This window comes from Sapajus apella, unplaced genomic scaffold (assembly GCF_009761245.1).
Source record: "Sapajus apella isolate SASKATOON/1434 unplaced genomic scaffold, GSC_monkey_1.0 scaffold94, whole genome shotgun sequence".
Classification (NCBI taxonomy): domain Eukaryota; kingdom Metazoa; phylum Chordata; class Mammalia; order Primates; family Cebidae; genus Sapajus; species Sapajus apella.
In genome coordinates, this window is record NW_022437034.1 from 2,211,170 (window position 1) to 2,236,480 (window position 25,311).

General features: G+C 41.4%; 1 protein-coding gene and 1 non-coding gene across 2 annotated transcripts in view; one reads left to right on the forward strand and one right to left on the reverse strand.

Annotated features, from left to right (window-relative positions):
- Window positions 1-24,771, forward strand: part of SGPL1 (sphingosine-1-phosphate lyase 1) — a 62,610-nt gene extending 37,839 nt beyond the window's left edge. The window contains exons 6-15 of the mRNA XM_032256257.1: window positions 2,495-2,571; window positions 4,388-4,516; window positions 12,382-12,470; window positions 13,799-13,904; window positions 15,056-15,154; window positions 15,835-15,984; window positions 17,321-17,559; window positions 19,028-19,174; window positions 20,149-20,269; window positions 20,801-24,771. Coding sequence (XP_032112148.1) covers window positions 2,495-2,571; window positions 4,388-4,516; window positions 12,382-12,470; window positions 13,799-13,904; window positions 15,056-15,154; window positions 15,835-15,984; window positions 17,321-17,559; window positions 19,028-19,174; window positions 20,149-20,269; window positions 20,801-20,941 — 1,298 coding nt within the window. The 3' untranslated portion in view covers window positions 20,942-24,771. The remainder of the gene's footprint in view (window positions 1-2,494; window positions 2,572-4,387; window positions 4,517-12,381; window positions 12,471-13,798; window positions 13,905-15,055; window positions 15,155-15,834; window positions 15,985-17,320; window positions 17,560-19,027; window positions 19,175-20,148; window positions 20,270-20,800) is intronic.
- On the reverse strand, window positions 3,356-3,461 carry LOC116535466. The gene has a single exon (XR_004262214.1). It is a non-coding gene; the product is annotated as a U6 spliceosomal RNA (small nuclear RNA).
- Window positions 24,772-25,311: the final 540 nt, after the last annotated feature.

Genomic DNA, 25,311 nt, shown 5'->3' on the forward strand with positions numbered 1-25,311 from the left:
AAAAAAAAACACCAAAAAAAAAAAAAAAAAAAAAAAAAAAAAAAAGAGAGAATATCAGATATGTAATACAAATGAAATACAGATTCATGTAAAAATGTGAAATCCGCATAAAGGCACAAAGAAAAATAAGTCACTATAATTCTATCATCAGAGAATGATAAATAAAGAGATGGTATATATCTATATGCATGTAGCTACAGGTAGATCTGTCTATATAGGCTTACATCTATCTGTATCTGTATATCTATCTGTTTCTGAGAATGCTAATAGTGTTTGTGTGTGTGTTTATACACATATATGCATGAGCATACCTGATAGATAATACACCAGATAGCTTGGTGCTTAAGAGCGTAACCCAGGAACCAGCCTGGATTCAAATCTTGGTTTGCCACTTATGCCTTTGGTGAACTTGTGTATGTCACAGTTCCTGTATCTCTACAATGGGAATAGTAACATCAGTACAGTACTTACCTGAAAAGGTTAAATGAAATCATACATGTGTAAATGTTTTATAGTGCCTGGCATGTAGTAAGTGTTCAGTAAATGTTAACCATTATTGCTATTAACTCAAACAGATTCATGTTTGTTACTGATTAAGATCATATTACAAGTACTTTTAAAAAATAAGCTTTTTAGTTTGACATAAGTTTATAGAAAAGTAGCAAAGATAATAGAGAGTTTCATATACCCTTCACTCAGCTTCTCCTGATGTTACCATCCTCTATAACCATGGTATGTTTATCAAAACTAAAGAATTAATATTGGTACAGTGCTATTAACTACACTACAAATTCTGTTGCTAGTTCATCAGGATTTCTTGTTTTGTTTTGTTTTAAACTGTTCTTTTTTCTATTCCAGGAGCCAATCCAGGATATCATGTTGTATTTTGACAAATACCCTTAATTTTAATTTTTTGAGGCAGAGTCTCACTCTGTCACCCAGGCTGGAATGCAGTGGTGCGATCTTGGCTCATGGCAACCTCTGCCTCCCAGGCTTTAGCAATTCTTATGCTTCTGCCTCCCACATAGCTGGGATTACCGGTGTGCGCCACCATACCCAGCTAATTTTTTGTGTTATTAGTAGAGATCGGGTTTCTCCATGTTGCCCAGGCTGGTCTTGAACTCCTGAACTCAGGTGATCTGCCTGCCTTGGCCTCCCAAAGTGCTAGGATTACAGGTGTGAGCCACTGTGCCCAGCCTTGACAAATACCTTTATAATTTCTAAGTGACATGTGTTGAGGTCTTGACATTGAATAGTACAAAATTTGATATAGTCTAGGATGTAGATGAATAAAACAGGGGTTAGCTCCCTAAAACCTGTGTGTTGAAGATTTCCATGATTATGAGAGCTGGTTGCTACCACCATATTGCCTTCTTCAGTGGTTAAGTCACTGTCCATTGCTGTGTTCTCTAGCATCAGTAAAAGAACAGGAAATGAAACCAGGTAACTTATTTTTGAAAGGCTGGTGACCTCTGGTCTGAAGATGTGCATGGTACAGAGCAGTGTCCTCTAAGGAAAGAGTGAAAGTCAAATGGGCAGCAAGCCAGAGCTTGGCAGATTGCTGTGAGAATGAGTTTGTCTGTATATTTACCACTCAGTTTTCTGTTCTCAGAAGCTGAAGGTCTTTGCTTTGGAGAGTCTATGGCGCAGTTTTTAGTTAGTGTGTTACTGTAATAGCTTTCTCACTACCCACTTTCAGTAGGGCACAGCTGCATTGTAGCAGAAGGACCTGAGATACCCACATCAGCAGATCTATGGATAAAATGAACGTCTTCCGGGGAGAAAGGAAAGTGGAAAGTCAGATCTTACATTCTAGTCAGGAACTTCACTTTTCTTTCAACACTGGGATAAAGGAGGTCTATCCCAATGTTGACTGTGTTCCTGATTTTGAATGCTACAGCATGTGCTGCTGGAAGCAGGTAGCTAGTTCTGTGTGGGTTTCCAGGTTTGGCTGAAGGGAGTGGCCTCTGAGACCAGGGTGCTCATGGTTTATACCTCATTGTGGTTTGTTTTCTCGTTTTGTCTCTGATGATAGTGTGCTGAAATTTCATACTTCTCGTCTTGCTTTTTCTGCCAACTCTTCCCATGACAGTTCTCAGAATTCCTAGAACTGGTTAGGAAGGGAGAGAAGAAGGAAGCTATTGCCGAAAAAGTTCACTCCAAAGCCCTACAGAGAATAAAAAATAAGTATAGGCCAAGGAAAATGTTTCTGCTGTTAGAAGGCAGTTGAAGATGAGGAAAATGTTATTATTGGACTGTTTTTGTTGTACCTAAATGCTACTAACGTCTTTTTCACATTGTTGATAGTAATTATTTTTTATCTTTATTGGGCTGTTTATTGAACTTTTTTCTATTATACTATAAGAATGCTGTTGGGTTTCCACTCAACTTTTTTTTCTTTTGTACCCAGAGAGATTTCTTCCTGTTCTTTATTAGAACCTGTCTTCCCAGAGATTCCTGCTTACTGACCCAGTGATCTGACGTTTCTCTGCAGATGCCTTCTGGCAAGAGGGGAGAGCCTCTGGAACTGTGTACAGTGGGGAGGAGAAGCTCACTGAGCTCCTTGTGAAGGTGAGCATCCAGTTCTTGAGGGAAGCCTGTGAGATCTGTGCCAGTTTACATGATCTCCTTTTTTCTCCTTACTTTCGTAATTAGAAAAATTACTTAAGGAAAGCTTATTGTTACAATAAAACCATGAAAGTTTCTCTTCACTCAGACATAAGCAAATTTATATAATATTATCAAAGACATCTTCAGTCTGTAAAATAGTAAAATGTTATTTAGGTTTTCAGGCTTTGCAGATGTCCTATATAGAAGGCAGATTACTAGGGAAGGTAGGTCTGTTAGATGAGATTTTTTATGGTGAGACAGATTTTGTTTGGTAAGAAGAGATAAGGAAACTCTCTCATAATTTCTCAAATCATATGACCCAAGATGAGCAGTGATCTAACATGTACTTCAAATAATTTTCGTTGTTAGCTTCTTTCATTTCTAATCAAATTTATTTTTATTTTATTTTTTTAGAGTCAAAATCTCACTCTTGTCACACAGGCTGGAGTAGAGTGGTGTGATCATGGCTCACTTCCTTGAAGCCTTGACCTCTTGAGCTCGAGTGATCCTCCCACCTCAGCCTCTTGAGTACTTGGGACTACAGATGTGCACCACTATGCCCAGCTAATTTTTGTATTTATTTTTTTTTTTGGTAGAGAGAGGGTCTCACTGTATTGCCCAGGCTGGTCTTGAACTCTTGACCTCAAGCAACCCTCCTACCTTGGCCTCTGAAAGTGTTGGGATTACAGGTGTGAACCGCTGCACTCAGCCCTCACATTTATTTTTATTTATTTATTTATTTATTTTTAATATGGAACGCTTCACAAATTTGTGTGTTATCCTTGCACAGGGGCCATGCGAATCTTCTCTGTATCGTTCCAGTTTTAGTATATGTGCTGCCAAAGGAGCACCTCACATTTATTTTTGAAAGTCCACTTCATCATATAAAATTGGGGTTGTACTGATGATCTTTAAAGTCTTTGTGTTTATTATAAATATGAAACTACTTATACTTTACTAAATAAATATGATAGGTTTTGCATAGCTTGGTGTAATGCTCTGATCTTCTGTGCTTAAAATCTTTCAGTAGCTTCCCATCATCTATAGGATGAAACAGGTTCTTATGCAGCAGAGAATACAAGTTTCTTCATGAGCCAACTCCCACATATTTTTTCTTAACTACTTCTCTTTATTTCCCACATAAACATTAATTCTGCCTTTTCTCTTTACTGAATGTGTCATGCTCTCATCATGTTGTTTTCCTTCCCTTCCACCATTCCTCTTGTTCTAAATGATGATTTCTCCTCATCTCTCAAAGTTCCACTCAGTGGACACCTCTAGACCACTCAGGATGTTGGTTGTTCCCTCTTCGGGGTCCTTTAACACTCTGCACACAAATCTGGTATTGCAGTCGATAACAGCTGCTTTTTGCCAGATGCTCTACTAAGTGCTTCACAAGCATTATGTTATTATTGCCAGAACGCTAGAAGTTAGCTACTGTAACAACTTCTGCATATGAAGAAACAACCTTAGATTATTTGACCTACACAGCTAAAAGTGATAGGCAAAGCTAAGATTTCCTGCTGGGTCTATTTGGTGTTATACTCTGCTCTTTTAACCATATTTATACCTCTTTCCTTACCACATTGTAAAATTATTAATTTACATATTTGTCTTCTCCACTATGTTTTGATCTTTTTTAGGTTGAAGAATATATCTTACCTTTTTTTTCCAGTTCCTATCATTGTGCCTAATACTTAGAAACTCTTTAGTGTGTGATTCTTTGTCCTGTATAGTGTAATAGTTTAATTTCACATCTGCTTGCATTTCTTTGCAGGCTTATGGAGATTTTGCATGGAGTAACCCCCTGCATCCAGATATCTTCCCAGGATTACGCAAGATAGAGGCTGAAGTTGTGAGGATAGCTTGCTCCCTGTTCAATGGGGGACCAGATTCATGTGGATGTGTAAGTATATGCAAGTGGCATCCAATGGCCTTATTTTTTAGGTGAAAATAGAGGAGTTTATTAAAAATATTTTACTATACAAATAATATTTGATCATTGTAGAAAGATCATCTTACTACTCAAGGAATATTTGATCATTATAGAGAGAGCCTAATTAACTGCAGTTTTAAATGTTGCTTGTAATTTTGTAACCCAGAGAATGTCAACATTTTGGTATATATTCTTATAGGTATTTTTCTCTTCACCTTTTTATTTTGAAAAACTTTGAACCTACATTCAATTGCTAGGATAGGTTAAAGAACACCTTAGATTCACTAAATGTAAATATGTTGCCATATCTGCTCTCTACACGACTTCCCTCCCTACCCCCGTCTTCTCTTATCCCCCACCCGCACTCCTACCATCCCCCTATTTATCTATGTATACTTTTGTTGAGCCATCCAGCAGTGTTTTTACTATACTTCCGGTTTTACCTGAGCCAAAGTTTAGTTTATTATTTTGCTGTAAACTGAACCTCATTTAGTTGGTGTTAGGAATCAAAAAAGCAAGAAGACATCATTCTATTTAAAGAAACACATGAGAATTCCTTGTTTTGCCTGTTCTTTCAAGTAGTTGGTTGTTAGTTTTCCTAAACTTCTGTTTAGATCTGTTGTCTTTGGAAAAAACTAAACCTCAGGTTATATAGGATAGATAGATTTAATTCAGTATGCTGTAATGGTGTCCGAGAGGTGCGAATCCTATTAGATACTCATCATTTTTGCAGTCATTATAAAGACTGCAGATTTAATTACTGAAGGGACCATTTGAAGACAAGGACACCTAATAGTTTAATTTTGTTTTGTTTTTTTCTCCGGGAAGCATTGTTTTTGTTTTGTTTTTCTAATATGTTAGCACCATGAAAATCATCGTGTTCAGATATTCAGTAGTAATAAAAGTGATATTCTTGGCATTCATTTTCAGAACAAAATACTGAAACTGTTAAAAAACAGAACCACCTATAATATAATAGCAGTTTTCCTTAGAGTATTGAGGTGAACAGGGTGACTTTCAGAGGGAAGATTATAATGTACTCACAATATATTCTCCTGTGCCATTAGACTCTTAAAGAACTTATAAGAGGCCACAGAGTAAATAGCCACAGAACAGTTTGGCCTTATCTGGTAAATTTGAAGATACATGTATCTTATGACCCAGAAATTCTGCTACTCCGGACATAATCTAGAAAAATTAGTACACATTTATATCAGGGTATATGGACATTTATATTCATAGCAATGGGCCGGGCACAGTGGCTCACGCCTGTAATCCCAGCACTTTGGGAGGCCAAGGCAGGCGGACGGCGGATCACAGGTTAGGAGTTCAAGACTAGCCTGGCCAATATGGTGAAAACCCATCTCTACTAAAAATAGAAAAGTTAGCTGTTCGTGGTGGTGGGTGCCTGTAGTCTCAGCTACTTAGGAGGCTGAGGCAGGAGAATTGCTTGAACCCGGGAGGCAGAGGTTTTAGTGAACTGAGATTGGGCCATTGCACTCCAGCCTGAGCGACGTGGTGAGACTCTGTCTCACAGACACAAACATAAATATATATATATATATATATATATATATATATATATTCATAGCAATGTTATTCATGATAGCTCAAAACTGGAAATAATTCAAATGCCTATACACAGTACACAGATGGATAAATTGTGGAATGCTGTGTGTGCTTGTAGTCCATTGTAGCTGTTATTCAGATTGATGCTCAAATTACTTCATCCATCTTCGGCTGGTGAGAACATCTTCATATTGGCTCCTAGGTCCATTTGCATGACCCAAGTAATCTTTGAAAGCCTTTTCTCTTTCTTTCCTTTTTTTTTTTTTTGACAAAATATTCCATGTTCACTGCCCATTTCCTGCTCCAGGCCTACAGTCAGCCATTTGTCCAAGGAGCCCTGGTTCATTTAAAACTAGGTGAAATAAGTACATAGTTCCAAAGTTACATTTATAGAATAAGATGCAAAAAAAAAAAAAAAAAAAATTAACCAGAGTGCAGTCCAGAGAGACAAAGAAATAGAAAGTATGAAAGAAATGTTAAGAGATGCAAAGGATAGAATGAGAAGGCTAACACACATCTAATTGGCGTTTGAGAGCAGCCAGAGAACATAGATAACCTACAGAGGCATAACTGATAGTCTCAATAGCAACAGTGGCTGGGGCAGGTGGGGGTAGATGAAAGATTGGCTGTAAATTGAAAATTGTTGGAGCCTGATGATAAGTAGAAGCCCATTGGGCTTTTAAATTTTATTTACTATAATTTCATTCTTAAGAATTCTGTTTTGTAGTTCTCCTTTTATTTTGTTTTATTTTATTTTATTTTTTGAGACAGGGTCCCACTCTGTCACCCAGGCCAGGGTGCAGTGGTGTGATCTTAGCTCACTGCAGCCTTGACCTCGCTGGGCTCAAGTGATCCTCCCACCTCAGCCCCCCAGAGTAGCTGAGACTGCAGGCATGCACCACCACGCCTCGCTAATGTTTGTATTTTTGTTAGAGACAGGGTTTCACCATGTTGCTCAGGCTGGTTTTAACTCTGACTTCAAGTGATCTGCCTGCCTTGGCTTTCAAAGTGCCGGGATTACAGGTGTGAGCCACCACACTTGGCCGTCTTTTTTTTTTTTTTTTTTAAATCTGCTTGGTTGTTTTTTTATAGTTCCTTTCCTTGGCTTAAATTTTGTTTACTTAAACATATTACACATAAATATTTTGTCCTCTGTGTCTGATAATTCCAACATCCATGAGCCTTACCTGTCTGGTTCTGCTGGCTTCAGTCATGGTTCCTTGTTTCCTTATATTTGTGATTGTTTTAATATGAGCCACTTATTTTTCTGGGAACCTAGGGATTCTTTGAGGCCTAGATTGAAGTTAAGCCTGGAAGTTCTCTTCTTCCAGAGAAGATTTGTCATACTTTTGTGAGTTGCGGGGGATTGCCACCACACTGGAACCAAATTAAGCCAAATTCTCAGCTTGTCATTTTGTTCCACAGAGGTAGTGTGAATTCTGACCACAGACTCACATGAAGACTTCGTTGTTTCACATTCTTGAAAGATTCTTATTTTTCTTTACTTGAACATCAGGGTTGAGAAAACAGTTTTTCTTTTCTTTCCTCTTTTGCATTAGTGGGATTTATTTCTTGTACACTAAGTGTCTGTTTTTTTCCAGCCATCTCCTGTTGGACTCCTTACCTTGGGCAGTCTCTAAATGTATTTTCTGGTCCATCCTTTGCTCACCTGTCAGTGTAGGCTTTTGAAGTCTATAGGGGTTGCTGCCACCCTCAGGGTGAAAGCTAGTTTTGGTGTTCTCTTATCTTGCAGGATTCTTGATTTTGCTTTGTTTGGGGGTTTCGTAAGTTTCTTTATGTTAGCTTAATGATGGGTTTAAATTTTTTTTTTTTTTTTGATGTTTCATCAAGTTTTTTAGTTATTTCAGTTAGGAGGGTTGCTCAAGGTATATAATCTATTTATTGCTGAAAATAGAAGTTCTGTAACTGTTTTTTCCTTGTGACAGAGCTTTGTATATTTGAAAGCCCCTTTCTCCCTGAATCTTCTCTTCCCCGAATTTTTCTGGGTAACTCTGCTGCTCCTATGCTTTTACAGCTCTCTAGCCATCAGTCATCCTCTGAATGCCTTTCCGTTGTCTCTGGCCTGACTGAACACAGTTCTCCATGTGTGGAGTGGCACTGATCTTTCAGTCTCTCTATCTTTTTAATCTGGGTTCACTAAACTTATCTCAGACTTTTTCCTTCAAGTCAGCATTTTTATTCTCGGCAATGTTTATTTTTTTTCTCGCTATTCCTAATGTTTTTATTAGTTCTGTGCTGTGTGGATGCTACTGGCTTTTTTTTTTTATTTTTTTTTATTTTTTTATTTTTTTTTAGATCTGTAGCTCATTCTGTTGTTTCATAGTCTAGGCTTTGAACTCTTTGTTTTCTTAAATTCATGTTCTCATGATATTTTCCTATAGTGAGAGAGTTGTAAGGAATTTCCTTCTGTCTCTTAGCTTGTTTTCTTCTGAGGCGGGCTTTTATTTTGCATGCTACGTGCTACCTTTTCCCTTGCCTTTCAGTATGTTTGCATAGTTGCCTTGCCATTTTCTCTCATCCTGGGGTGGCATTCTCCAGACCTTGTTTGTTCTTATGCACTGTGGGCGCTTCTTGTCTGAGACCGTTTGGTTGGGGACAAAGTCAGCCAAAGCTTTGTTCTATCTGTAAGAGAATATCTGGGTCTGTTCTGAGATTCTCTTAAAAATTACCTATCAGAGTTCACTCTCTTATTTGGAAGAGATAATACTCTTTGAGCTCTGATTATTTATTTAATTCACTTAAGTCTTCACTCCAAAGAGCCAGTCCTGATGTTCTCTCTCCCATTTTGCTCATTTCTCCCTAGCAGCCATGTTTACCACACACTCATGAGAAGAGGAAGAAGATAAGGAAACCCCCTCAGCTTACCTCTCTGCATATTTGGGGGTCTAAAGGGAAATTCTCAGGATTTTGCTGACTTTGCAGTACAGTTTCAGGGGCTGATTAGAAACTAGTGTTTTGTTTACTTCTGCTTTCTGCTGCCCCCCCTCCCTCTCGCTCTCTCTCTTCTTTCTTTCTTTTTTCCCCCTCCCCTTCCCTCCCCTCCTTTCTCTTTCTCTTTCTTTTCTTTTTCCCAATATTTGAAGTTTATTGCATTAGATTATTTCTCTTTCCTTGTTTGGTGGTGGTTGTAGGTTTTGACTCTTCTCTCCCACTGCCACCACCTTTTTTTTTTTTAAATTCCCATCTTACTCCAGAAGTCCAGGCCTAAGGTTTTCTTTTGTATTGCTGCAATTAAACCATGTCTCTGTTATTATGACCTTCTTCAGCACATGTGTCAGGGATCAGGAGAAGGATGGCGTGATTCCCAGGCTCTTCTAATATTTAGACTTTTATAAGATAACTAATCAGCATTGGTATTGTCTTTTTCCCTCTCCTGCTTTGTCTCCCCCACTCCTCCCTTAGCTTCTTATTTCTCTCTCTGGATGAGCTGCTTTTGCTGTAGAAAGAATTCAGTGTTCAGAGTGGGAAGCAAGAAGACAAGGCCAAATGACTGGGCAGTTTTTAGGCTATTCCTAGCTGAGAGTTGTAAACTCTTCTCATTCTTTGTTCTTCAACCTTAAAGTATCTTTCCTTCTATTAACTGTGTTTGTCTCAGTCACAATGATAGAGATAACTTCACATACTGAAAGAAATTAGGTTACCATGTGAAACATTCTTCTTGTCTTGTGCTAATGTCATCAGATCCAAACAGAATCCAAGAGAAAATTTTCCAAGTAGATGGTGTTTCTTGTTTTCTGAAATACATACTGTATGTTAAAGTGAGCGTTTTTATACATGTTGAAAGAAGTTGAATAACATAACAAGTAGTTACTGAGGCCTCCGTTTTCTTACTTCACAGTTAAATTTCTGTTTTTTCTTTGGGTATAAAAGGTAGAAAGAAGTGGAATTTGTCTTGCTTAGGATTGAAAATGAAACAATAATTAAAAAAAAAAGAAGTGGAACAGTAATACAATTTTAAAACACAGAATCAGAAGTAAAACTTAAAAGTAGAATTTAGGGCCAGGCACAATGACTCACACCTGTAGTTACAGCACTGTGGAAGGCTGAGGCGAGTGAATCACCTAAACCCAGGAATTCGAGACCAGCCTGGGCAACTTGCTGAAACCCTGTCTCTGCAAAAAATATAAAAGTTAGCCAGGCATGGTGGTGTTTACCTGTAGTCCCAGCTACTCCGGGGGGCTGAGGTGGGAGAATCTCTTGGGCCTGGGAGGTGGAGATTGAAGTGAGCCGAGATCACACTATGACACTCCAGTCTGGGTGAAGGAGTGAGACTCTGTCTCAAATAAAACAGAAAAAAGTAGCATTTAGATATTCCTACTTTTGCAGTCAAAAGTACACTGGTGTTTGCATAACAAATAATAATGTTTTGACTAGTTATTGGACTAGAAATAGGCCACATAAAGCAGGTGACTAGGAATTTGGAAATGTTTTTGCTGAGGTCATTACTGGACCTTCGGAAGAGATTGACGCACTGGAGACTTGGACTTCGCTGGTCCCTTCCCAGCTTTCTTCACAGCTGGCCTGGCTCCTTGCGTGACCTTCTGAGGTTTTATGCTAAACCACAGGACATGCTGCTGATTTGCAGAGCTGACCTCAACTGTAAGCACTTAGTCTTCTGCAACACAGAAATGCAGAGACCTACAAGCAAGTGTCCCGTGCCCAAGTTCAGTGCATTATTTTGTGGTGATCATCACATGTTTCATAAAGACTTCCTGAGTCAAAAAATGACTTAACTTTTCTCAGCTAATCTTCTATATAACTCCTGGCCACAGGGATTTTGTATCCAATGGTATTTTTGTCCTATATGTGGATATTATTTAGGAAAGTTCAGTGGTCACTTTCTCTGATTCCATCTTGTATTAAGCTACACTGAATATCAAAATGTAGAAAGTTTTACTTCTTATCAACAAATGCTAATGTATGACATTGAGTGAAGACTTTAATTTCTCAAGGGCTCAGTTTTTTCACCTGTAAATTGAAAAAACCTTTCAAAGATTATATGAATCTTCAGAGATATTAAGTCTAAGAAGTTGTCCAACTAGTTTAGTGTTGTGGCTCTTTGTTTTGGAGTGATTCATTCTCATATATTATTTTTAAAAAAATAGCCAGGTGGCTGTGACATGCCTGTGTTGGTCAGGGTTTACTGAGAGTCAGGTCAGGCATTAAGAAGTATGGAGGCCAGGCACAGTAACTCACACGTGTAATCTCAGCTCTTTGGGAGGCCGAGGTCGGCAGCTCACTTGAGGTCAGGAGCTCAGAACCGGCCTGGCCAACATGGTGAAACCCTGTCTCTACTAAAAATACAAAAATTACCCAGACGTGGTGGTGGGTGCCTGTAATCCCAGTTACTCGGGTAACTGTGGCAGGAGAATCGCTTGAACCCAGGAGGCTAAGGCTGCAGTGAGCTGATATCACGCCATGGCATTCCAGCCTGGGCAACAGAGTGAGACTCTGTCTCAAAAAGAAAAAAAATGGATTGAGGGTCTGTTTGGTGTCAGCGTCCGTGCCAGGTGCTAGGAATGTTGTCATAAACAGATTGGTCCCTACTGTCATGAATCTGTAGTCCAGTGAGGAAAATAAGATGAATAAAAAGATGCCTACGTATTTTTGTTTCAACTCTGGTAAGAAGTTTGTTTATCAGAGGGGCTAGGCCAACCTTTAGGAAAACGTTTTACTTTATTTTAACATAATTAGGATTTTTGTTTTATTTCAAATAAGGCCACAAACTTCTATCAAGTAGAAACTTCTGCTATTCTCTCTCTTTCAAACTTGTCAAAACCACCAGTTTACTTTGGAAAATCTGAATGTCTCTTTTTAGCGTATTGCACAATTTACTAAAATTGTAACATCACAATTTCACATTCTTTAACAGGCATTGAAGATTTAAATAAAATAATTCTGATATTTTTCAATGGCATAAAATGCCCTATCTTATCTGAAAATGGAAAAATTAATACAGAAATGTAAATGGATTGTGAATACGTGGAATCTGGGCAGATGTGCATTTGTCTAGACAGTGCTGAGTTTCTGCCCATTATTTAGTAGCTTTCATTCTTCTGAACCAAAATTAGGCTTAGCCAGTAAAGCCAAATTTTCATTCTGGAAGACTGCCTTGCAGTGTCTGCCTTGTAGCATGCATCCAAGACCTTCTCTATTTCTATATCAAACATTGTCAAGATCAGAGCATGAAGAATCAGGGCATCCTTGACTCTCCCCCAGCAGATGGCATCTTTTCTTTATTATAGGTGACTTCTGGGGGGACAGAAAGCATATTGATGGCCTGCAAAGCATATCGGGACCTGGCCTTGGAGAAGGGGATCAAAACACCAGAAATGTATGTATGTGTGGCTGTTTGTCCCCTTTTGGATTTGTCTGTTGGAATACTACTATATGAAACAGAGCCAGATGATAGTCTATTTTCCTGCTGCTTCTCTTCCTCTGGTAATTCTGGTCCCCTTTTGCCCTATCCTAGCTCCTCTGCCCTTATCCTTTTACGTTCAGTAAAATTCTAAATGGATCAGCCAGTTATTTTTAAAGATCATTCTCCTCCCCTCATCACACATAGTATATACTACAAGCAAAAATGAGATCCTTTTTCCAAAAAGTGAGTTTGAAGACTACATCTTTGAATCCTGTGATATTTGTAAATTATTTGGAGCCTAAAGAAAGCTCTCTAGGTACCTTAGTTCTACTTATTTTAGAAAATTACTTAATATTATAGGCTGCCTCCAGGGTACTCTCTGGGAAAATTTTAGTGTGAGGGCTGTTTTCTGGGAGGAAGAATAAAAATATCTTATTGAGATTTACCCACATTGCCTTCCTTGGACATAAATTTCATGTTTGGTTACATTGTTTTCCCTAGACTGTCCATCCCTTTGTACAGTATGTTTATCCTACATCTTAATATTTTCACCACAAGTGTCAGTGACAGAGGGGATTTATTGCATATGGTCTCATGCTGTGATTCATACTTAGCATCAGAGAATAAACCAGGCTGCCATTCTTTCTTCATACGTCACTCTTAGGTGCTTGGTAGTTCTTTAGCAGTAGAGATTTTTCTCCTTAAAAGGCACAGATTTGTTGTATGAATGGAATAGTTGAGGGAAGTCTAAAGCCAATACTTACCTGTGACCTCATTTCCTCTTTCAGCACTATTTGAAATACTATTTCCAAATGTGTGGGAGAAATGGGGGTTTTAGTGTCTTCAGGTTTGTGGTTTTTCAAGGGGCCACTGAGCTGATGCTTGAAGGATCTGTGAATATTTCTGCTTGAACATGGGTTGTGCTGGGAAGCCTGCTTCTCATTCTCACAGAGTGCCTGTCTTTGATAGGCAGCCGTTAGCCAGCTCTACCTTATGTTGCTGTCATCCAAGTCTGTCTCCCAGCTTTCCGCCTGCCAGCCCTGTTTTAGGCTTCGGATCCCTCACTGTGGGATCACTTCTGAGTCCTCTTCCTATTGCCAGAATAATTTCCTGAATAGGAGGGAAGTTTCTACAGAAAATCAATTGGCCTCTTTTTGTGTGTACTTGAAAAGTAAAGCAGTATAAATACTTAATATGGGGAAAAATAATCAGAATTTACTCCCAGTAATTTAATTAGCTGGTAATGCTTTTTAAATTATTTTGGTCTGAATTTCATTATTCTCCTCTTCCCTGTCATCTAGTGTGGCTCCCCAAAGTGCCCATGCTGCATTTAACAAGGCAGCCAGCTATTTTGGGATGAAGCTTGTGCGGGTCCCACTGACGAAGATGATGGAGGTGGATGTGCGGGTGAGTCCCTCTGGAGGGCCCACGGTCTATGCTGGACTCTGACAGCAGAAGGGGCTCTTGCTAACTAACCATTTCCAGTCACACTCAGACGGGCTCTGCCTGCCTTTGATTGTAGCAGCGAGAATATCAAACTGCACTGATAGTGGTGATTGACTGCAGCTTCAGTCTTTTCATTTCATAGGTTCATGAATTCTGAAAGAGGGGTGATCTAGTCACTAACTTGAGACTTTAAAGACACCATGGGTTTTGCTGTCAGCACCACCACTCTTCCTTTCTTTTCTCTATTTGTAAAGTGAGCATGGGCTCCCTTCCCCTAAGACTCTTACTGTGGCCCAAGCACAGCGGCTCACATCTGTAATCCCAGCACTTTGGGAAACTGAGGAGGGAGGATTAGTGAAACCCTTGAGCCCAGGAGTTCGAGACCAGTCTGAGCAACATAATGAGACCCCATCTCTACAAAAAATTTAAAAAATTAGCTGGATGTGGTGGCATGCACCTATAGTCCTAGCTACTCGGGAGGCTAGGGTGGGAGGATCACTTGACCCCCAGGAGATTGAGGCTGCAGTGAGCTATATTTACAACCACTGCACTCCAGCTTGGGTGACAGAGTGAGACCCTGTCTCAAAGCAAAACAAAAAGTCTCACTGTGGTTTTGGTTGGCTTAAATAATACCATTGTCATTATAAAAGTGATTATTGTTATGCCTCACGTTTGTGTAGCGGAACTTTCTAGTTTGAGAGCTCTGTCAGAATCCCATTTGAGCTTTACGACATTCCAGAGAGGTTGATCAAGCTGTTATTGCAGTTCACAGATAAGGAACAGACTGAAGTGGTGTACTCAGGGTTTCACTGCTGGTAGGCTGTGGGGCTTGGACTCACATTTGGCTCTTGCCTCTTAGCTCAATATTGTGTTTGCCCCCACAGCAATTGTATTCTTATTTTGTGCTCTCAGACTGTTCCCTGAATGGGCCTACCTGGACTCGCCTGTGTCCTGTCACCATAGTGGGATGTAGTCTGCTCCTAGTTGGAGTGGTGGAGGGGATGCTAGTGGAACTGGAACTCTCAGCTAGCAGCCCAGATTGCTATTGGCAGCAGAAGAGAAGAGTAATTGCGACATAGATTCTCATTTTCCATTAAACCTTAAATCCCTAGGCAATGAAAAGAGCCATCTCCAGGAACACTGCCATGCTCGTTTGTTCTACCCCACAGTTTCCTCATGGTATAATGGATCCTGTCCCTGAAGTGGCCAAGGTATATGGGAGAAATGGGCTGCTGTGGCTGGCAATGGATATTTTAAAACAAAGCCTAATGGAGCAGTACTTGGCAAAAAGAAGCGATTTTTATTTTAGTTTTGACCACAGTAGGGATGAGTAGCTCTCATCAGCCCTAGGGAAAGCCCTGAAGCTCTGTTTGAAGCCTCTGAAAGTTGCTAGTCTCTGCTGTGGGGTAAGATAGTTCTTTAATCTGGATATTCTGAAATCCAAGTCTTGCCTGTAAGATTGAGTTCTGGAAATAATCTGCATGTAGGTTTGTGCCCACCAGAGGGTGGCAATCCACATGCTGCCCCTCAGCACCTCCCTCTTCCTCTGTCCTCATCCTGTAGTGACTGAAGCAGGACCTTTCCCCTGCGCAAGAGACAGCCTAGGTCAGAGCTCTACTCATTTCCTTTCTGACTTTGCGGGGAGTTTGAGGTCATGCTTATTTAAATATAAAATAGATACCATATTTCAGCTGAATTATTTTGAAGGGCAAATACATTTGAAAGATAAATTTTGCCAGGAATGTTAAAAATAGCAATTTTTTAAAAAAGCATATGAGGCATAATACAAAATAGCCTTGTTTTTATAGCCCATATTTCCACCCCTGTCTTGCAGTTTTTATTATAGGGCTATAAAGGAAATTCTCTTATGTTCTTTGTTTTTTGGAACAAGCTGGCTGTCAAATACAACATACCCCTTCATGTCGATGCTTGTCTGGGAGGCTTCCTCATCGTCTTTATGGAGAAAGCAGGATACCCACTGGAGTACCCATTTGATTTCCGGGTGAAAGGTGTGACCAGCATTTCAGCTGATACCCATAAGGTGAGCAAGAGGAGATCAAGTGTTACCAGTTGATTATTTTGACTATTGTTGATAAAATAAATTGGTAGCTTCCCCGAAGTATAAAACTATCTATAGAATTCTCATCAGACGCTTGTTTTACACTCTCTCCTTGCCATCACCAGGTTAGCTGGTTCAGGTGATGGGGTATAGTGGTAGAATTGACAAGCAGTGAAAAGGAACCTATTACCCTTATCTCAAATTGGCTAAGAGAATTTCTGTATCCATTGACTGTGTGTAGCTAGAGCATGCTAGTATAGTGGCACTTCCCTGAAGCCTTGAGGTGATTTGAGGTGGAGGTTAGGGTGGTGTGAGGGTTGATCGTGGACTTTACACGCTGGTAGATAACATTACAGTGCCTGTGCAGCTGGGCTCCTGAGCCTAAGTGACAGGAGAATGTTGATGGAAGAGTCCTTTGGGAAATGGGGAAGAACCTGTGTGCTCAGGAACATTCAGCATTTGAATCGGCCATGCCGGCCATCCTTGGTGGACTGAGACAGAGTCTAGATCAGTTGATAACGCTTCTGAGTATAAATCCAGATGTGGAAGAAGTATTAATAGTCTCGGGAATGTGTACCTTGTTTTGATTGCATTTGCAAAGCTTGTTTTAAACTCAAGTGTATTAAAGACTTGTTTTTTAAAATCTATATGATCTGCAGCAGATTTTCAGTCAGCATCTGTTTCTTCCTTACCACCCAGATAGCTCCTGTGTCCTTTTCCCATAACCATCCATTTCTGGATGGTTCAGGTAATGAAATTAGTTCCACGTTAGTTTTAGTAAGAGTTAATTAGGGGGGCAGATGTTCTATAAGGAAACCAGTTACGTGGTTAATTTTAAAGCTGTATTAAGTAGCTTTTAGATCTGAGCACCATTATATTCTTTATGCATAATAGTCTTAGTAATACTAAGCAAAAAAGATGGGAAGGGGGTCAGTTGGTGATTTTAACTCAAAGTGACAAATTCCATCCTTTCCTGGCTTCCATTGGAAACTTATCCTTGTTTCCATCCTGACATATGGCTCCTAGAGAAATATTTTAAATAAGAAAAACTACATACTGGGCAAGAGAAATACATTAACTGGGCACTGTTCTTCCCTGGGTCTCAGATTCCTCATTCCTAACATAGAGAATTTAAACTCCATCCCTTAAATTCCTTCTACCTTTTAACATTTTAAGTTTGAATCCTTAATGGGAATGGGAAACATTACAGAGAAACTGTCAAATAAATAGGATTTCCTTTGCATGCTGAGAGCTCTGGGACAAGGTCTGCCAGACAGAACTATACTCTTACTTGTCTCGTCTGCTGCTTCTTCCACAGTATGGCTACGCCCCAAAAGGCTCATCAGTGGTGTTGTATCGTGACAAGAAGTACAGGAACTATCAGTTCTTCGTTGATACAGATTGGCAGGGTGGCATCTATGCTTCCCCAACCATTGCAGGCTCTCGGCCCGGTGGCATTAGCGCAGCTTGTTGGGCTGCCTTGATGCACTTCGGTGAGAACGGCTATGTTGAAGCTACCAAACAGATCATCAAAACTGCTCGCTTCCTCAAGTCAGAGTATGTGTGGAAGACTGGGATTCTGCCTTGTCTGTTGCTTTTTTTCCTACTAGGTGCAAGGCACCTGCCTGGCTAAGCATCCACAGCCCTAGCCCACCTCTTGTCTCTTGCAGGACAAAGGGTTTAGGACAGCAGCTTATGAGTGTGGTGCTGGCCTGGGAGGAGAAGCTCCCTTTGGAGGGTCTTTAGAGACAGGGGCCTCATTTGTAGGTTGTCTCATCTCTGTGGATGTCTTAACAACTGGCAGCTTTTACCCTAATGTACAATTTAATGGTTAGGACAGTGATTCCCAAACTTGAGCATGCATCCTAATCACCTGAAGAGCTTGTTAAAACACAGATTGCTGGGTCCATCCCTAGAGTTTCTGACTCAGTAGAACTGGATAGGACCTAAGGTTTCCATTTCTGGAGATACTGATGCTACTGCACAGGAATCATACTTTAAGAATCATTGGAATAAGAAATATTTGGAAATGGGCCAGAAGGAATGAGGAAAGGAGGGCAATGAAATCTTGGGTTAAGCCAAGGCCAGAACAGGCTACATGCTTTGTCTAATGTATCTGTTAACATCTTACCTGCCTGTCTCTCTATGTGTCACTTGGATTGGGAGGCTGTTTTAATATCTTGAGGGGTAAGGAAAGCTGCCAGCAGGCATTTCTCATTTGAAAAAGATTCTCGACCAGGCATGGTGGCTCACGCCTGTAATCCTAGTGCTTCAGGAGGCCAAGGCAGGAGGATCGCTTGAGCCCAGGAGTTAAAGACCAACCCAAGCAACATAGTGAGACACTGTCCCTACAACAAATTTAAAAATTAGCCACATGTGGTCGTGTGTACCTTTGGTCTCAGTTACTCAGGAGGCTTAAGGCAAGAGGACTGCTTGAAGCCCAGGAATTTGAGGTTACAGTGAGCTGTGATCACACCACTGCACTCCAGCCTGGGTGATAGAGCGAGATGCTGTCTCAAATAAATAAGCAAACAAACAAATACATAAAAATTATATAGGTATATGTATATAAGTCCTCATAAAGCTCTGCTTTTGTTAAGACTTGCTATGCCATTTGTTGCTCTAGGGATTACATACAACTTGTTAGAACTGTGGAGATGGACAGATTATTTTTCCAGAAATTTTTTTAGTACATCTTTTATGCCTCAGAAGCATGTAGGGGAATATAATTGGGAGTTGGGTATAAGGTTTGAAGTCAGTGATTCAGAGTCATTAGATCTAGATGGGGTTTGGGCCTTGGAGTATTTCTGTTGTTCCAGCTATGATTCTGATCTCAGTAAGAACCACTAATCCCAGTCTAGCCTTCTTCTTTTTGAAGATAAGACTGAAGCCCAAAGAGTTAGATTGCATTCATTATAAGGAAGACTTCGAATGATTAAACAGATAGTGACTAGAAGACTATATGTGACCAAATTTCCTTTTTCTTCCTTTTTTCTTCATTTTTTTTTTGTTTGTTTGTTTTAAGACTGGAAAATATCAAAGGCATCTTTGTTTTTGGGAATCCCCAATTGTCAGTCATTGCTCTGGGATCCCATGATTTTGACATCTACCGATTATCAAACCTGATGACTGCTAAGGGGTGGAACCTAAACCAGCTGCAGTTCCCACCCAGGTAAGCTTGAAGAAGCCTCTTGCCCTTATTTTGCTCCATGACTGTGGAAGAACTTGGGTGGTAAGGTAACCTGAGTATAGAGTTTGACTGTTAGAGGCCAGTACTTTAGAAGTGACTGTAGTATCCAAAGAATTTCTGTCTTGCCACCTGGAATTATAAAGAACAATGCCATTTGCTTTAAGCTCTGGCAGAATTAGGGCACAGCCTCCCTAGACCAGTGGTTGGTCATGAGGTTTTTCTCCCACTCTCTAGCCTCTATACTGTCCAATCCATCTTGTACACAGCATCAAATTGCTCGTATAAAATACTCGTTATCTGGCCAATCTAGTTCAAAACCTTCTGGGAGGTTTGTAATTATTCAGGCCTGCTACTGCCATCTTTAGTAGACTTTTCTAACCTAATCTTCCATGATTCCTTTGAGTAAAACACCACTCCAGCTGAGTAGGTCTGTTTATACCCTCTGTGTACAGCTTAGCCTTCTACACCTTGGTGCATTGCCAGTCCCATCTGGACCATCTTTTTCCCTTTCCACAATTCCACTGACCCCATTAAATTCCTTCAGGGCAAGGTAGAATTTCTTCTGTGCCCTGAAGTCCTTTAAGAACCCAGCCATGTGGCCCTGTCCCATGAGAGCACATGGGGGCTGATTATCTAAGATGAAAGTATCCCATTGATGGTGACGTGGTTGAAGGAATGGTGGTGGAGTTCGTGAGGGGATGGATGGGACAAAGCAGCCAACCCTGTTCTTCCTCTTAGCATGGTTGTCGGTCATGCTGAGAAGCTCTGAGGCCAGCCCACGGCTGACGGCACAAGCATGGGAGAGCTGGGATTCCCAGGAGGGGGATCAATTTGGATGACTACACTTGCCAGAAATAATGTGAAAGGGCCACCAGGAGATTCCCGTATTTGGGGCTGCATTATTTTAGAACACTTTTTCTTTCTTCAAGGTTCATCTCTCTCTGTGTCTTTCCTAGTATTCATTTCTGCATCACGTTAGTACACGCCCGGAAACGAGTAGCTATACAATTCCTGAAGGACATCCGAGAATCCGTCACTCAAATCATGAAGAATCCTAAAGCGAAGACCACAGGAATGGTAGGGACACTTGGTGTTTTTTTTCTTCCCTTGGAAATTTAGGTGTTGGTGGAGAGTTTGAAAGAATCAAATGACCTGGAGTCTGTTCCTGCCCCTGCCCCTTTGCCACAGACATTTTTCACTTGTTGTCTGGAGCTGATGATCTCTGTGTCACCCACCCTTAGGGTTGCTGAAGTCTCAAATGAGATACACTATAAAGCACCTTGTAAGTTAGAGACTGCTGTACAAAAGCACCTGGTAGTAGCATCCATTTGAAAAGAAAATTTTGACACAGGAAAGGTAGTAAACATGTTTTCTCTGGAATTTTCTACAGTAAATCTCTTAGGCTAGCTCCTTTATGCAGAAAGGCCAACTGGAAAGTCCCTGTGAAAGTTTGCTATTTCTGATAGAATGATGGGATGCCTGAGGTGGAAAGGGTGGGGCAGCGCACATGCGAAGCTAGGACTCAGGGAGAAGGGGCTCCTCACTGCAGTTTTATTCTTGCTCCTGGATCCAGCCTCACTAATAATGTCTCTTTGTTTGGATTTGTAGGGTGCCATCTACGGCATGGCCCAGACAACTGTGGACAGGAATATGGTTGCAGAATTGTCCTCGGTCTTCTTGGACAGCTTGTACAGCACAGACACTGTCACCCAGGGCAGCCAGATGAATGGTTCTCCAAAACCCCACTGAGCTTGGACCCTTTCTAGTCCCAAGGGGCTTCCAGCCTTCAGAAGGTTCTTGGGGTATGGAACAGTCCATACACAACTTTGACATCTGGTCTGGCTCCATAGAGCACAACTCAAGATAGACTATGAGATAGCTTGAGCCTCAGGATTCTTGTTCCTCCTCTTGTCATCCTTTTGTGGTTTTTAATTTGAAGACCCCAGAGGATTCCATTATATAATGATTTTGCCCTTGTTATAAATGTTACCCTAGGAATTGTTCTAACCATTTCCTTTTCTAAACTCTCTAGCTTTCAACTTCACTTAAACATTGTGTGGCAGCTGTGACCTGTCCTGATTCTGTAGAGAAGCTGGGGTGCAGTTTATGAGATAGCTAGAGTTTCTTTCTTAGGCTGGAGGCGTTTACGTAACAGATGTTTCCCCAGCTGGTTGTGAGGTGTACTCTAAGCAGGCGGCTTTTTCAGCCCCCCAACCCACCCTTTTTTTTGAGACGGAGTTTTGCTCTTTTGCCCAGGCTGGAATGCAGTGGCATGATCTCGGTTCACTGCAACCTCCACCCCCCAGGTTCAAGCGATTCTTCTGCCTCAGCCTCTCGAGTAGCTGGGATTACAAGCGCCTGCCACCACGCCCAGCTAATTTTTTGTATTTTTAGTAGAGACGGAGTTTCACCAGGCTGGTCTCAAACTCCTGATCTCAGGTGATCCACCTGCCTTGGTCTCCCAAAGTGCTGGGATTACAGGTGTGAGCCATCATGCCCCCACCCTCTCTGTCTTACGAGTAGGTTCGTTGTCTATCTTAGAATCACTTCTGTTGCAACTCATTTTGTTTTTCCAGGACACAGATCAGCCAGGCTGCTGCTCCCTAATACGCAGGACAGGGCTATTCTAGCTTACTTGCCTAATCCTCTCAGGCAGGGTTTGGGGTGGTCTTTTCTGTGTCTGCAGTCCCCATCTGACACTTGGTTGCCACCATTTTTGGAGATTCTTGTTTAAAACGATGCTCCCATTGACTTGTTCTTGTTACCATGGACTAGGAAGAAAACACAGTTTCCAAATATTCTAGGAGCTTTTGGCCATGGTTGCTGCTTCCTGGAATTGCTGGTAGTCAAAGCACACCTGAGCTCTATCCTGGACTGGTGGTGAGCAGAAACCAGGCCTTTTGCTATGCTTTTCTGAATGGTCCTCCAAAACCATTCATATTAGTTAGGATCTGAAGGCTGTCATTCAGATATTCAGATTTCCTGACTATCTGAATAGGATGAGCATCCAGATTCAAATTTGTCACCAGAGTTGGTGGTGGTCCTTCCCTGCACCCTTGCGATAAGCCATCATGTAATGAAAATATGTTTGCTTGAAGGAACAGCTCAAAGCACCTTCACAAGTTGCCTTGACTTACCCTAGGTGGGTGTGAAAGAGCACCTATTGCAAGGAAAATTTTCTCTATTAGTGTGTTCTTCTGCCTCTTCCCCCTTGATTCAGCTTTCTAAGGTACTATGGCAGTTTTGCCTCAGGTGCTGGACATTTCTCAGCCGTGGCAGCATAGGGAGAGAAACAGGAAAGCAGAATGGCGAGCAGCCTTATGGCCCAGGGCCTATAATCCTAAGACGAGCTGCTCAGGGTGGTGCAGGGACAGGACCAGACCCTGCGCTACCTCCTGCCCTCTTTCCCCTGTAGAGAACTCTCCCCTAGGCTGAGCCACTATCCTGCTCTAATGACATCATACCATGTGCCTTCCTCCTCAGCAGTGAGCAGTGAGCACTCCTGGCCCAGGCCTTAGGGGAAATTTGGATCAGTCTTTGAGGTTTCTATTTGGGTAGGGGAGTACTTAGGACAGGTCAGGAGACACTTTCCTCTGTTCCATTCCCCATCTCAGGGACTCCTGAATATTCAGCCTCTCCAGGCTGGTATCTTCTAGTTTTCCCCACTGGGAATGCTGGCTGGGAGAGCCATGACTACCAGACTTTTCCTCAAGCTCCTTAGCACATTAGTCTAAAGTGTTCTTGAGCACTGTACTACTTACCCAACAACTGTGACTAGGTGGCCACGCCATTTAGGGCTGGTGTGGCATTTATGTGTGTGTGTGTTCTTCCTGTTTGCTCCACATTGCATTGTGGGTTCCAAGAGTGGGCAATGTTTGTGTGTGTGTGTGTGTCAGAGGGAGACCTGGCAGGTACCTCTTTGAGAGTAGTTGTAGTCAAAGCTGTGTGGTCAGTGCATTATGTTGGAGGAGGTCCAGGAAGCCAGAACCACCCAGCAGACAGACACCACTGTGGCTTGCCAGCTGCCAAGATGGAGAAGCATGTCCCCTACGGAGTGTCTCCCCAGAACCAGACCCCTGAGCCACTCGCTTCCTCTGTGCTGTGACAACATTGGTGCCAGGGGAGATGGTGTTTTTCAAAGGGACCTACTGTAGCCACTTTAATTTACAATTAAGAGCCTTAGTTTGACTTAACACTTGTGTAGGCTTTTCATTTTGTATTTTTGTGTATGTGTGCATATAGCAACTAGTCTGTGGCAGAGGTGGGTAGAGAGTCTTAATAGTATCATGTCGCATGCAGATGTCACATCGGCCTCTGCAAAAGCTGTACTGTCTTATTTCTGCATTAGACTTAAGTAGTCATGTGAAACACTGCTGTGTCACTTTTAATATTACGAGTTTTATACTTGGAAAATGGTACTTGCTTATTTTAAATCTCTTATCTTCTCCAACCTCCCCCTTCTCATCTCAACCCTCCCTTCCTAATTGCAGCAATAATCTCAAAAAGCAATTAAATAGTTAAATGACCCTAACTGTAAGTACTGTGAATGGTTGCATTCATTTGATTACTTGGGCACAGACAAGATCACAAATGGGGCGGTGGCCATGCTTGAATGGGCTCCTGGTGAGAGATTGCCCCCTGGTGGTGAAGCAATCCATCTGCTTTCCCGACACAGTTAAGCGGCAATCTATCTCATTTCCAGGTATGTTAATAGGTTGCTGATTGGTCCCTGCACTAGGAGTAGTGGTCATATCTATTTCAGAGAGGTCTGAAATTCAGGTTCTTAGTTTGCCAGGGACAGACCCTGTCTTATGTTTTCTTCCCTCTTCATCATCCACTTCTGCCCACACTTTGCTGCTTACAACAACAAGGGATTGAGCCGTCTGGGCGGTCTCTAGCCAGCTGGGCAGTATGGTTCTTTCTAACCAAAGGGCATTGGCCTCAAGCCCTACATTTGGTTTAGGGGCTGACAGAGCTCCTCAGATAATCTTCTCACACATGTAACTGCTGGACATCTTATTCTATTATGAATAAGAAATGAGAAGTTTTCCCAAAGGGTTAGTTAGGATCTGAAGACTGTCATTCAGATAATTCACCTTTTCCTTTTGGCTTTTGGCCCATTCAGACTTTGCCAGAATCAAGCCAAGGACTGCTTTTTGTTGCTACAGTTTTCTGCCAGATAGCCTAGTTCCTGAGTACCTGGAAACCAGAGAGAAAGAGGATCCAGTATATGCCTGGGTTAGGACGCCTGGTTCATCTAGGAAGTCACGTCTGGGGTGCTTATTGCTGCTCCATACAGCTGCAGGCCCGCCCCTTGGCCTTCTCTGTAGGTTCTGGGCAGCCATGAACAGCTTTCAGCCAGTGACAAGTAGTTACTGAGTCCTAATTTGATAGCCACAAACTATACCCAGGGTAGGCAAAGTCAGATTTTTGAGAACCTTTTCTTGACTTGAAGTTTTTATTACCTTCTTTTATGCTTTCCTCTGTCTCGTAATTTCTTCTCTCAATATCCTTCCCTATAATTTCAATTATTTGGATTACTTTTAGAATAAACTTATTTCTAAAAAAAAAAAAAAAAAGTATTTTCTGTGTCTTTGTCTCACGTAAATGTGCTTCATACAAGTGTAGTACTGCCAAGGTTGGCTTTATCTTTTGGAGACAAGGTTTCACTGTTCCCCAGACCAGAGGGCAATGGCATGATCATGGCTCACTGCAGCCTTGACCTCCTAGGCTCAAGTAATCCTCCCACCTCAGCCTCCTGAGTAGCTGGGACCGCAGGTGTGTGCCACTGTGCCTGGCTAATTTTTCTGTATATTTTGTAGAGAGTTTGTCTATGTTGCCCAGCCTAGTCTCTAACTCCTGGGCTCAAATGATCCTCCCACCTTGGCCTCCCAAAGTGTTGGAAATACAGGTGTGAACTGTGCCCGTACCTGTATGTCAATATTTTTCAACCCTGGACCCATAATAATAAGCAGAGGCAGGAATGTAACATAACAGCATCATCCATACCTCCATGTCTGGTGTCTTCTATCCTCTAGTCCTCAAGTCATCAGATCAAAACACACTTGGAAAAATTTAAGTCCGAAGTGGAGCAGATGGGAGACCACTGTCTGAATCTT